This window comes from Salmo salar, chromosome ssa20 (assembly GCF_905237065.1).
Source record: "Salmo salar chromosome ssa20, Ssal_v3.1, whole genome shotgun sequence".
Taxonomy (NCBI): Eukaryota; Metazoa; Chordata; class Actinopteri; order Salmoniformes; family Salmonidae; genus Salmo; species Salmo salar.
Genome location: NC_059461.1, coordinates 21,730,854 through 21,743,642, shown reverse-complemented (window position 1 = coordinate 21,743,642; position 12,789 = coordinate 21,730,854). Strand labels below are relative to the sequence as shown.

At 40.3% G+C, this 12,789-nt stretch overlaps 2 protein-coding genes across 3 annotated transcripts in view; one reads left to right on the top strand and one right to left on the bottom strand.

Moving 5' to 3' along the window:
• Positions 1-8,897, bottom strand: part of LOC106579915 (syntaxin-2) — a 28,260-nt gene extending 19,363 nt beyond the window's left edge. Inside the window, 5 exon segments of the mRNA XM_014160280.2 lie at positions 3,323-3,434; positions 3,529-3,666; positions 3,906-3,979; positions 4,779-4,887; positions 7,566-8,897. Coding sequence (XP_014015755.2) covers positions 3,339-3,434; positions 3,529-3,666; positions 3,906-3,979; positions 4,779-4,887; positions 7,566-7,637 — 489 coding nt within the window. The 5' untranslated portion in view covers positions 7,638-8,897 and the 3' untranslated portion in view covers positions 3,323-3,338.
• Positions 8,898-10,975: 2,078 nt separating this feature from the next.
• LOC106579914 (adhesion G-protein coupled receptor D1) overlaps positions 10,976-12,789 on the top strand; it is a 46,313-nt gene continuing 44,499 nt past the window's right edge. For both annotated transcript variants that reach the window (XM_014160278.2, XM_014160277.2), the window contains exons 1-3: positions 10,976-11,438; positions 11,536-11,575; positions 11,943-12,059. In XM_014160278.2, coding sequence (XP_014015753.1) covers positions 11,385-11,438; positions 11,536-11,575; positions 11,943-12,059 — 211 coding nt within the window. In that variant the 5' untranslated portion in view covers positions 10,976-11,384. The remainder of the gene's footprint in view (positions 11,439-11,535; positions 11,576-11,942; positions 12,060-12,789) is intronic.

Sequence of the window (12,789 nt, the reverse complement as noted above, 5' to 3'; positions counted from 1 at the left end):
GTGGTGGGTACTCTCTTCGTTCGCGGGACTTTATCCTGCTAACTGTTCCAAATGTCCGAACTGAATTTGGTAAAAGGGCTTTTATGTCCTCTGCGCCATCGTCTTGGAACGCCTTACAAAATACTTTTAAACTGGAAGAACTTGGCCCGTTTGGTATTTTTAAATCACTGATGAATGATCTTGAGACTGATTCCCTGACATGTCAATGTTTTTAATTTGCTGTTTTTGATTTTGTTATACTCTTGTGAATTCTATGGTTTTTACTAGATTACTGTAGTTTTTCATGTTGTTTGTCTGTAATTTTTGTAATGACTTGGCGCTGCCTATCTTGGCCAGGACGCTCTTGAAAAATAGATTTTAAATTTCAATGAGCCCTTCCTGGTTAAATAAAGGTTAAATTAAATTAAATTAAAATTAGAGATATAACGCTGAAAAAGGATACTGACAAAAAGAGAGAACCCAATTATAGACAATATAAAACCTTGATGAAATTTTACTTTACAGAGAAAGTTTCAAGATGATCTGATGTAAGGTGCAATTCTTACCCCCCAAAATGTAAAACCTTATGGATGTTACATTGCCTGTCCCAGTCACCCCCTATCTTTACAAGACTGTAGAACATGCAAACAAAACTCAAGACACTTCAATTTGGTCTGTATTTCTTCAATAACATTCTCATCTTCATAACTAATACTGAGAGACAGCCGTGAGTGGAAAAACAAGCTCTGTGAGCCCTTTCTAAAAGTCATGAAATATGAAATTTGAAAAGCCTTTTTTGAGAAATGGCCACCTACTCTGTAATGGTCAAAATCCATGCAATTTCCTACTTCCTACTTATTCATCATCTCCAGCACTACCCCAACATTAACATACAGTATGTGAAAATGGCACATTTCGATGTTTTGTAGTAAAAAAAATTGTGGAAGATAAGTGTTTCCAATGTCATCATCAACCAATTAGTAGGCAATTAGTGCCTACTCATAATTGGTTAAAATCACACGATGCACACCGATGTCAATGGAAACACTTATCATCCTCTATCTCTTTTACTATAAAACCTAGAAACGTGCCATTTTCACATGTTGATACTGGGGTGGTGCTAAAGATGTTTAATATGAAGTTGAACAATTGTGAAACCCCTTTACATTTTTCAAATAAAGAATGAACTCCAACATATAAAGCATAATAATGAACGTGGTTTCATTTGGAAATGAGTAACATTATTTGTGCATGCTCAAGTTGACTTTTACATGGAACCAGTCATCTACTTGAATGTAGTTACTAGTAATGTAACTTGGGAAATGTACCCATTACTGTGATTCAACATCAACTAGGCTTGGGCAGTATTGCCACGCTGGTATAAAGGATTTGGAGACAGGCGCAGGAATACACAATAAGGATTTTTAATAAACCCAAAACAAACACATATGCAAAAACACTGGGCTGTACCCAAACAAAAGAGCGAGGGTAAACCTCGTTGAATGACACGGGACGATACCCATAATACACAATATATAAAGCACGCAGCATAACAGCTGCACCAACACATAGGTACTCACACCACCAACGGACATGGGAACAATAACCGACAGAGGGAACAGAGGGCACATATATAACATACTAATCAGGGGAAATGGGAACCAGGTGTGTGTAAACAGACAAGACAGTCCGGGGTTGATGATAATGAATCCCGTTCAGTGAAGCCTAGAAAGCCGGTGACGTAGACCTCCAGAACTGGTGAACAGAATGAGCAGCAGTACCGGGGGGATCCGTGACATGTATACTGTATATACCGGGGTATTTGGAAAAAGCCATGGGATGGTTTTTCAATACTATTTATTAAAAGTTTTTCAATAAATGAGAATATTTGTTGCTACTTTTTAAGTTAACACCTGCAGTCAACTTGTGCAATACATTAAGATATAAAGATTGCGTTCTTCATATCACCTGTCACATTATTTTGCATTATGAAGTTTCCGTAGTTCCCCAGTACAGTTGAGCCAGTCACGTGTGTGTTTATAAATAGCACAACTGGAGAAAGCGGGAGCTGGTGAGTCCATAGCATTCTATATCTATCGGCGAGTCTCTGTTGTGCAGAGAACATGAGGTGATGAAGTAAGTTACACTTGTATGCAATTCACTACTAAATGTTTGCCATCAGATATCTTATAATTACTTTCTGCCAGAAGTCAAAGAGCTCTGAATGAGCTCTGGAATGAGCTCTGGAAGAGCTCATTTTTTCCCTGTGCTTCCTACTAGCGTTTTTTGTTCTCCTTCATTATTCTCCCCTCTGCTACACATGCTGCTCTTCCTTCAGAAAAGCATTCATCGCAACTTTGTTTATTTGCACAATTTCTAACTTAATGAGCTGGATTTGCCTGTCTTTGCAATTAGCTTGTTCGTTTTCGCTCGTTAGCATTTAGCTAACAGCATTATTGTGATTTTGCTATTAGTTTGTGCTAATTGTTTTAGCATTTTGGTAATACAAGCCAAATAGGCTTTTCTTGCGTTTATAGCAAATCCTTGTGTGCTATGCCTGTAATACCATAAATGCCAGGATAAGAGAAGGACGGTATGATAATATTAAAATCTGGATACTGCCCAAGCCTAACATCAACTACTATCAAGTACAGTACTTCATTGTATTAAAAAATGTAAATGAAAGGTATTGAATGTGATGTTGATGAAATGTACAGAAGTAGCTACCTCAGACAGATAGCAGGACAGGGCTCATACAGGGGATTGGTTAGTACAACAGACAGCCCAACGATTAGTGCAATGACAGCGAGCAGGATCAATAGAACAAAGCCAAAGATGAAGAGTTTCTGCCAAGGACAGAAACAAAGTGGTTAGATTAGGTTTATAGTGCATGACCCAAAACACTACACTGATTTTAGTGAAACCAATATTCTGTCAATGCCTGTGGATTTGGGACATGGAGACGTTTTGACATTCAATTTAGACATTAGATATTAGTGATGGGGGGAAAAAATCAATAGTTACATGTCAGGATATTATTACATGTATATAGTGAGCAATAAAATCATAGTATTGAATCACAAATATCATATTGGCACCTATCGTGATAATATATTCATATCGTGAGGTTCTTGGCAATTCCCAGCCCTAGTAAATATGGCATGTAGACATTCTGTCTGGCATTTTAAATCTTATCAGTATATGATACTGAAATAATATTTTTCTTCTGACCAAACCCTTCAGAGCTATTGCATTGGTTAAAAGAGTCTAACTTGAGCAGTATTATACAGTATTATTAGTAGATACACCATGTGACCTTCCGTTTGGGGAAAAGGAGACTTACCCTCTGGGATTTTTTTCTAGTATCTCACAGCTTTTTTGGTCTCCTCTTTGGCACGGCCTATGTATTCAGCTGCGTTGGAGACATTCTTCTCTATGTTGTTGACCATATCCCCCTTTTAGACAACACCACATGAGTTCCATATAGTTTTGACAAAAAAACAGAACTAATAATATTCTGGACAGCTTTACAGTACTACGCTACAATACCTGATTCTCCACCAGCATGGCCATGTCCATGAACATGGCATGGAGCTCCCTGATGCTGGACTCCAGGCGGATGATATCCTGGTGCCGTGACTCAATCTCATTCAAGGCCTGCCGCGTGATCTGAGAGTCCAAAATAATCTGAGGGAGGTGTTGGGAGACAGGACGACAGCCAATGAGACAGTATAATTAATTCAAATACATACATATGGGATGATTGGTGTTGCATTTAAACAGAATATTATTTGTTTTGGAATACGTTCAAACCACCACCTGAGTTGGTATACTAGATAGTATTGGTAGTTGTCTGGTTTGTCCTAAGAAAATAATGGATGAGGAAGTAGCATCCGACAAAAGATGGAGATTGAGGAGGAACTTACATCAGATGTAAAAATTGATGAGTTTCCACTCTCCAGCATGTCCTCCAGTTCCTCATTGCTAGTCACTCTCCCAGCTATAACCAGGAAAGAAAATACTTTCACCAGACAGGTGCTAAAGCATCAGCAGAAAACAAAAAACGTATTCTCTCTTTTCTATGGGGAGAATAATCTCTGTAGTCATAACCACAGTGTTATGATCTAGGGCGGCTATTCCTCAGAGGGAATCAACCCTCACTGCCTAACATGATCAAACCCACAGTGGCTTACAAACAACCTGGGATCATGTAAGCCCTTCCACCCCAGTGAATATATATAACCTATGATCAACGATTACTATACAGCACAGCCATGAGCCCGCCACTGGCCATGTGACCAGCTTCTCTATAGACAGGTGTAGAGGCAACACTAACACACTTCTCTTCCATCTGGAGTCTGCAGTAGTAGAGAGTCTCATTAGGAGTATCCTAAGGGACTGGAGAGGTTACATCTATTTTTGTTGTCATCAATTATTCTCATTCATGACAAATACTCCATATGAACAATACATGGGTTTCTGCCATGGTTTCTTTACAGCTAGTCTCTTTAGCATCTCAAGCCAAATCCTTGACTATCATCCTATATTTTATGTGGCCGTAGTCTGATTGGTCTAATGGCCTCATTATCCATACCATGACAATAGACAATAACATAGAGTGGAACCGGAATCGTTGCGCTATCTGACGATGGGCAATAGGCAATCATATGATAGTTTCATTGGAATTGTGAACACTGTAGCCTATGTGTTATTATTCGTGGGAAAGAAAGCTGCTAGGTGTGGTCGGTTTCCTTTCCGGGTTCCTGTCTGCCCTGCTGCTAGCCCAGCTTGTGACTCACTTATCTCCAGCTGTCTCTGGATCCTTCAATTGCTTCTCTCCCTAAACGACACTTGAGTCTCGTTGTACTGAGTCATGACATCCACAAACTTCCTGGAGAGCACTGTGTGCTGTGGGGTTAGAGAAAACATAAGGTAAAGAGAGGATAGAGGAAAGAGAGCTTCAACCACTGGCAACAGTAAAGCGGATAAAGGCTCAAACTTTTGAAAGGGTGAGATGTCAAACAGCCATGTCAAAATATGGTGGCAGATAGGGCTGGGCGATATGGCCAGAATCTCATACCCCGATATACAGTTGAAGTCGGAAGTTTACATACACTTAGGGTGGAGTCATTAAAACTCGTTTTTCAAACACTCCACAAATTTCTTGCTAACAAACTATAGGTTTGGCAAGTTGGTTAGGACATCTACTTTGTGCATGACAATTTTTCCAACAATTGTTTATTTCACTTATAATTAATTGTATCACAATTCCAGTGGGTCAGAAGTTTACATACACCAAGTTGACTGTGCCTTTATACAGCTTGGAAAATTCCAGAAAATGATGTCATGGCTTTAGAAGCTTCTGATAGGCTAATTGACATAATTTGAGTCAATTGGAGGTGTACATGTGGATGTATTTCAAGGCCTACCTTCAAACTCAGTGCTTCTTACATCATAGGAAAATCAAAAGACTTCAGAAGACAAATTGTAGACCTCCACAAGTCTGGTTCATCCTTGGGAGCAATTTCCAAATGCCTGAAGGTACCACGTTCATCTGTACAAACAATAGTACGCAAGTATAAACACCATGGGACCACGCAGCCGTTATACCGCTCAGGAAGAAGACGCGCTCTGTCTCCTAGAGATGAACGTACTTTGGTGCGAAAAGTGCAAATCAATCCCAGAACAACAGCAAAGGACCTTGTGAAGATGCTGGAGGAAACAGGTACAAAAGTATCTATATCCACAGTAAAACGAGTCCTATATCGACATAACCTGAAAGGCCGCTCAGCAAGGAAGAAGCCACTGCTCAAAAACCGGCATAAAAAAGCCAGACTACGGTTTGCAACTGCACATGGGGAAAAATATGGTACTTTTTGGAGAAATGTTCTCTGGTCTGATGAAACAAAAATAGAACTGTTTGGCCATAATGACCATTGTTATGTTTGGAGGAAAAAGGGGGAGGCTGGCAAGCTGAAGAACACCATCCCAACCGTGGAGCACGGGGGTGGAAGCATCATGTTGTGGGGGTGCTTTGCTGCAGGAGGGACTGGTACACTTCACAAAATAGATGGCATCATGAGGGAGGAAAATTATATAGATATATTGAAGACATCAGGCAGGAAGTTAAAGCTTGGTCGCAAATTATTCTTCCAAATGGACATTGACCCCACGCATACTTCCAAAGATGTGTCAAAATGGCTTAAGGACAACAAAGTCAAGGTATTGGAGTGGCCATCACAAAGCCCTGACCTAAATCCCATAGAAAATGTGTGGGCAGAACTGAAAAAGTGTGTGCGAGCAAGGAAGCCTACAAACCTGACTCAGTTACACCAACTCTGTCAGGAGGAATGGGCCAAAATTCACCCAACTTATTGTGGTAATCTTGTGGAAGGCTACCCGAAACATTTGACCCATTTAAACAATTTAAAGGCAATGCTACCAAATACTAATTGAGTGTATGTAAACTTCTGACCCACTGGGAATGTGATGAAAGAAATAAAAGCTGAAATAAATCACTCTCTACTATTATTCTGACATTTCACATTCTTAAAATAACATGGGATCCTAACTGACGTAAGACAGGGAAATTTTACTAGGATTAAATGTCAGGAATTGGGAAAAACTGAGTTAAATGTATTTGGATAAGGTGTATGTAAACTTCTGACTTCAACTGTAGGTCATTTCACTTCCCGATAACAATACATATCACGATATACACATTTTCTGTAAATTCAATTAATAAATAGTTTACATAAAATGACCACATGTAAAGGCCTATTTCTTATTACATTTTGAATTATACTCAACAAATAAAAGGTATTTGCATTTGGTACCTTGGGTCGAGTGTTAGTACCAACTCACGAAACCTCAGTTTCTCGACCGTGTAAATTGGGGCCATGTCTTTGCAGATGTAAGTTGTAACGGCAGCTGTTATCTCCTTCCATCGTCGTGATTCTTTGCCATATGCTGTCGCGGGCAAAAGCCTCTTGCAACGTCTGAGTCGGGGGTTTGTTTTGAGCACTCGACCGTACTTTTTTGGGTCTCATCCATAGACTCTCTCCGTAATGTTTCACTTGATTCTTGCGTAGGTGGTAAAAGAGGTTAGTGGTGTTTGTGCCTGTTGTCAGGACCGGCCTGCGGCATATTTTGCAGAGGACGGTTTTCTGGTCTCTGTCAGACTTTTCATACCCAAACCACATCCATGCGATCGAAGTAGCCCCTATTTCAGGTACGGTCTCTGTGTCACGTTCACTCTCCTCCATGTTTGTTTGTGTTGCAAATTTCCTTCCACACAACACGTGTGGAAGAACACAAAGCGACATCCAATTGACAAAAAATATTGCCGTAAAGAGTGTGATTTGAGACACAACGAAATAAACAATAAAGCATAATATGAAACGATAGATGTTTTTCTGTCGTTACACAATGTATATCGTCATATCACCCAGCCCTAGTGGCAGACATGGTAAACTTATACAGGTATACAGGTACGTTAGCCTCCAACAATCTCTCTGTCCTTAACCACAACCTTTAAGAATTCGCAAAAATGTGAAGAATGAGTCTCAGGAAGACTGTTTCCTGACCTGGGTTTTCTGAATGCGGAAATCAACTGAGGCCCTGTTAGAAACATCATCCTTGGGCAGGCTCTGCTTCATAGCTGCAGAGAACAGAAAGAACAGTGATTACAGTAGCTATAATAACACCTCAGACAAATCCCCCACATCTACCTTTCTAAATCTAGCGAGCAGCATTCGGGATAGGCATTTGATCCTGTCATAATAATGACAAAATGACAACAAAAATCATTTTAAAAATGTACTGTACGTGGTGGTGGTGATAAACTTCCATTTTAGCTTATGATCTCATTGGTCAACCGGTCAAGTTCATCTTTCATCTCTTCAGGAAATATCAGCGACAGAAAATAAATGCATTATTGCACATTTCCAAAATTGTCCTGGAAAAATATTAGCATTAATCATGTCACTTGGCAATGCTTCTATAACAATAATAACCTATTCTTCATATAGATAAGAAACTACACCTACCACCCACTGGGCAGAAGTCAATTCCAACGACTATTCCACGTTGGTTCAACATAATTACATTGAAATGACGTGGAAACAATGTTGATTCAACCAGTGTGTCCCCATAGTAACCATTAGACAGCTATCACTGAATATGTGGGCAAACAAATATTTACTCCCTCTTGGGCCATTCCCAGTTAATATTATTGTGTAGCAGAGAGTTGATACTTTGTTACTCTGCTGGTAATACTGATGCTGCTGTGTTGCATTATAGAGTCATCTGAGGGCCTTTGTCCATGCAGGCCTTGATTAGCTCCTCATGCCTATTCAGTCTCCACAGTGGATCAACTCTGAACAAGCACAGCGTAACTTGTCCAAGTAAAATGGCCCTGCTGCTGCTAGAGGGGTCAGCCAAAGCCCACCCACAGACAGGTCTATGAAGGCTGGGCCATGGCATTGATTTCTATACAGGCTTCCAGACACCTAGCCATCTATTTGTATTGAGTCATGTGTTTCTTCCTGAAGGAGACAATGATGTTAGAGGAAGTAAGAACGTTTGTTTATTTTTGTTATTATGACTTTAGAAGTCACCATGCAAATATCAAGGCCTATATTTAGTCATGCAAAAGTTTTGAATTCAACACTTTAAATTGCATACTTTTGTAGTATAGAGAAAATAAATGTTGAAGACAAATAGGAGAGGAGCAACAACATAGCTAGATCTCAAACCGCCTTCACTTTGGGAACGTTGGGAACGTGGTGGAATAGCCTAATACACTTTATTTATTTACCCCTTTTTCTCCACAAATTCGTGGTATCCAATTGGCCTCATCGCTGCAACTCCCGTACGGACTCGGGAGAGGCGAAGGTCGAGAGCCGTGCGTCCTCCGAAACACAACCCAACCAAGCCGCACTGCTTCTTGACACAATGCCCACTTAACCCGGAAGCCAGCCGCACCAATGTGTCGGAGGAAACACCATACACCAGGCGACCGTGTCAGCATGCACTGCGCCCAGCCTGCCACAGGAGTCACTAGTGCACGATGGGACAAGGACATCCCTGCCGCCAAACCCTCCCCTAACCCGGATGACGCTGGGCCAATTGTGCGCCCCCCCCATGGGTCTCCCGGTCACGGCCGGCTGCGACAGAGCCTGGACTCGAACCCAGAATCTCTAGTGGCACACCACTGCGCCACTCAGGAGGCCTGACTGACAGATGGTTTTAATTGATGATCAACTTACTCTGATCTGGATTGGGTGCAGACAGGATCATGCTGTGCCTCTTCCTCACCTCATCCACTTCAGAAGATATTTTGTCAATCTGCCCCTAACCTCTTCCACCTGAGTCATGCACATACAGTATTTTCTGTCTTATTTCAATGCACAGACACTTGCAATATTTTACAGTAATCATCTAGCTCATCTGAAAACAAACAGTACTGACTTGCCCTTCTGAAAAACCCTTTCATAAATCCATCTGTCAACTGTGACCTCCTCCTCTGCTTGTGTTCTGCTCTGTCAAGACAAAAGTGTGAAGACACAGTCAGTCCATTGTTAGGGGTTAAAGCCTCTTGCACACTGCGCATAAATGTGAGGCTCAGTACTCTGTGAAAAGCAAATAAGTTGACAAGACATAGAAGACAATGATATTATAATGACATGGCATATTATTAGCCTGGCTGACGCGACTCACGTGATGTCAACCAGGGTTGCATTCCCAAGACCCAGAGAATATAAAATAATACAATAGAAGGCTACAATAATGCCTGATTAGATCAGTGACGTCATATTAGTAGGCTACATGTACTTATTGGGGTTAATTCACCCAACCGGTCCTTCATCGCTATGTTCGATGCGTTTTTGACTGGCTAACGTTAGCTAAGTAATGCAAGCATTTCTCAACTCCATCGCATCTAGCTCTGGTACAAGTGGCTAGCTAACTTTGCTTGCCAGGTCTGAGTTCAACAAACACCCATTTCGATTTGGCATGACATGGGGAAAGTTTATTCTCTTTCAATCATTAGCTAAGGAAAAGTTGTCCAACTCCTCAAAACCAGCCCTCAACCAAAATGCACCATTAGTTTGCTAGCTGGTTGTGGCAGACAACATAATTCGCATGATTCTCCTCGTCAGAATGGGATACGCCTCTCCTCTACCAGAGGAGGCTCGCACCCAGCACTACTCCTGTGACTGCAGTTGTTATTCAAGTTATTGTCCACACAGTGGCGATGTTTAATAACATACTGTATAGTGTACGATTGTGAGCGACCTCCTCTCCTCTATCTCCTTTCCTTTTCCCGCCATGATTCACCTGGACGGAGGTGATTCCAAATCTACCGGCCACCAATTTCCAACATGTAAGAATAGTTTATTTTAGACTAGGTTGTAGTTGTAGTAATTATATTTCTATGTCCAGGCCATTAGTCTACAACAGGCCCAAAGGATAAAGAACATGAAACGGGAGTCACAATTAGATGAAGGCATCCTACAGCGATGGATTTGAATTCAGGGATGAGTACAGTAGATAGGCCTGCCAGAATATCGACTTTCAATTCACTCAATCCAATTTAGGTCTATCTAAGGAATTCGATTGGGCTTCATACCTGCTTACATCAGTGCACCTGAATATGTGCCTTTTCTATTCCCTTCATAAAGATGACAGTCCAAATAAATAGCCTAAAATACAGTCAGCATCCATCCCTCTCCATCAGCATCACGGTCCGTTTTGATCTGACATGTCAAAAGGACAAAGCTCTGTAATTTTGTAGATTAGATCTCTATTGGTTTTTATATTTTTTTAAATTGATTTTGGACAGTAGGCCTATGCGCACGCCATTATCTCTAATTAGGATACGCACTTGATATTTGCTATTTACGCACGCTAGGCCCCACCTTGGGTTTCCAATGCTCTAAAAAATGACATCACGTTTTGTATTCGCACATCCAATCGAACAGCCCGGAGAATTCCTCCACTCAGTGCAAACCTAGTATAGACAGACAGCAGAGCGCATCAAGCAACAAGTACCCAAATCCGTCGCTGAAATAGTGCAATATTTCTTATTCTGTATTGAGAGACATGGATTACCAACTTTTGGGGAAATTTTGAATGGACACGCACTTTATAATTATGATGTCCACCGCTTAGTTTTATTGCAGTTTTACAAAATGTTAAGTTTTGAGAGAAAGTTTTCTTTATTGGCGACATGGACTAATAAATACCCAGAGAAGAAGATTGCTTTTTTTTTCAGCATCTTGGAATAATGATTTATGCTTTCTGGATCGATCGTTCATTGGGGATTTAAACAACAATAATCATTATATATATATATATATATTTATAATATATATATATAATCTATTTGTAGTTGTAATCAAGCCATGGAACTATTATTCGAAATTCTGTTTGTAACTACTTTTGTCACTTTGATTCGGGTAATTTAAACAGTTCTTTTTTTTAATGTCCTTCACCATTATGTGTAGGAAGACTACTGCAATGTTGCAATGTTGAGTTTATTTGATTTATTTACAGGTTAATGGTGAAGTAAAGCCAAAGCCATCCAAGCATCCAGGTAAATCGAATTATACTTCATGTTAAATGTGGATTCCCTTAGCTTGATGTTCTATATTGTGTCTGAAATTAACCTACAGCCTATGATGAGTATTATTGGTCATTTAGCTGAATATATATAATGTTGGGATGATGAATTATTGGTTATGGCTTACCATAAGTGTAACTTATGGTAATAGTGGTTTATTAAGCAATACAAAATGTGTTTATTGAATGAGATACCCAAACATCAACAATTGAGCTGTATCGTTTATATTTTTAATCCTAAAAGACACACGGAGCAATGCCAGGAACATAACTAATTGAAATAGCATGATTAGGGAGAAGTCCCATCTGGAGCTTTGTTTACCCATGAACTCTCCGTCCAGGCCTGCAGGTCTTGGCCACAGCCTCACACTATTGGCCGCTGGATTCGGTGGACGGGATCCATGGACTGTGGGACCAAATTGGAAACAGACCAGGTCATGTTAACGGAAGTGATATAAGTATGTGCATAGACCTATACTCAGGAATAGAATACCCAGTCTTTTATATTCTTTGTCTGCATGGTCTACAGCTGTTATTCACTCCTCCTTTCAATTCACCTTTTTGTCCGTCTTGCAGCCACCAAGTCCTTGCTTTAAAAGGTGCAGCTGTGTGCAGTGCTCAAATTCAATTACAGTCAAATTTGCAAAAACAAATAAACAAAGTAGAGAGTCAAGACAAGAAGTCTGAAGGTTACCTTACTCCCCTGTTAACCCTTGCTAATGTACATCAAAGCACTGTGGTGTTATAATAAACAGAATGGGATAAAAAGCTTATCCTTCACCCGCAGGTATATTTGATGCAGACTTTCCAGATGAATGCTAAGACTATTGAATGACCTGCCTTTTGTTTGCTAAATTGATTTCCAAAAACCTTACTGTATTATTTTAACTATGGAAGCACCAATAACATTCCTAAATGGGACAATAATTGTGAAGCATCGGGTCTAGAACGGTTTTGGAATATTTCCACACAAAATGTGCTTTGATCCTAAAAAAAGGGGGGAATGATTGATCTGTTCCTCCTTGAGCACTGTTTACTGAGCCCAACATCACACTTAATCTCATCCCTGCTCATGCACCACATCCCTCACAATGCCTAGTGTCTGTGTTTGACTCTCACTGGTCTGGTGTGTCCTCTGGTTGTTTTGTGTTATTCATGTGTATGTATGTGAATCACCTTTTTCTCCCT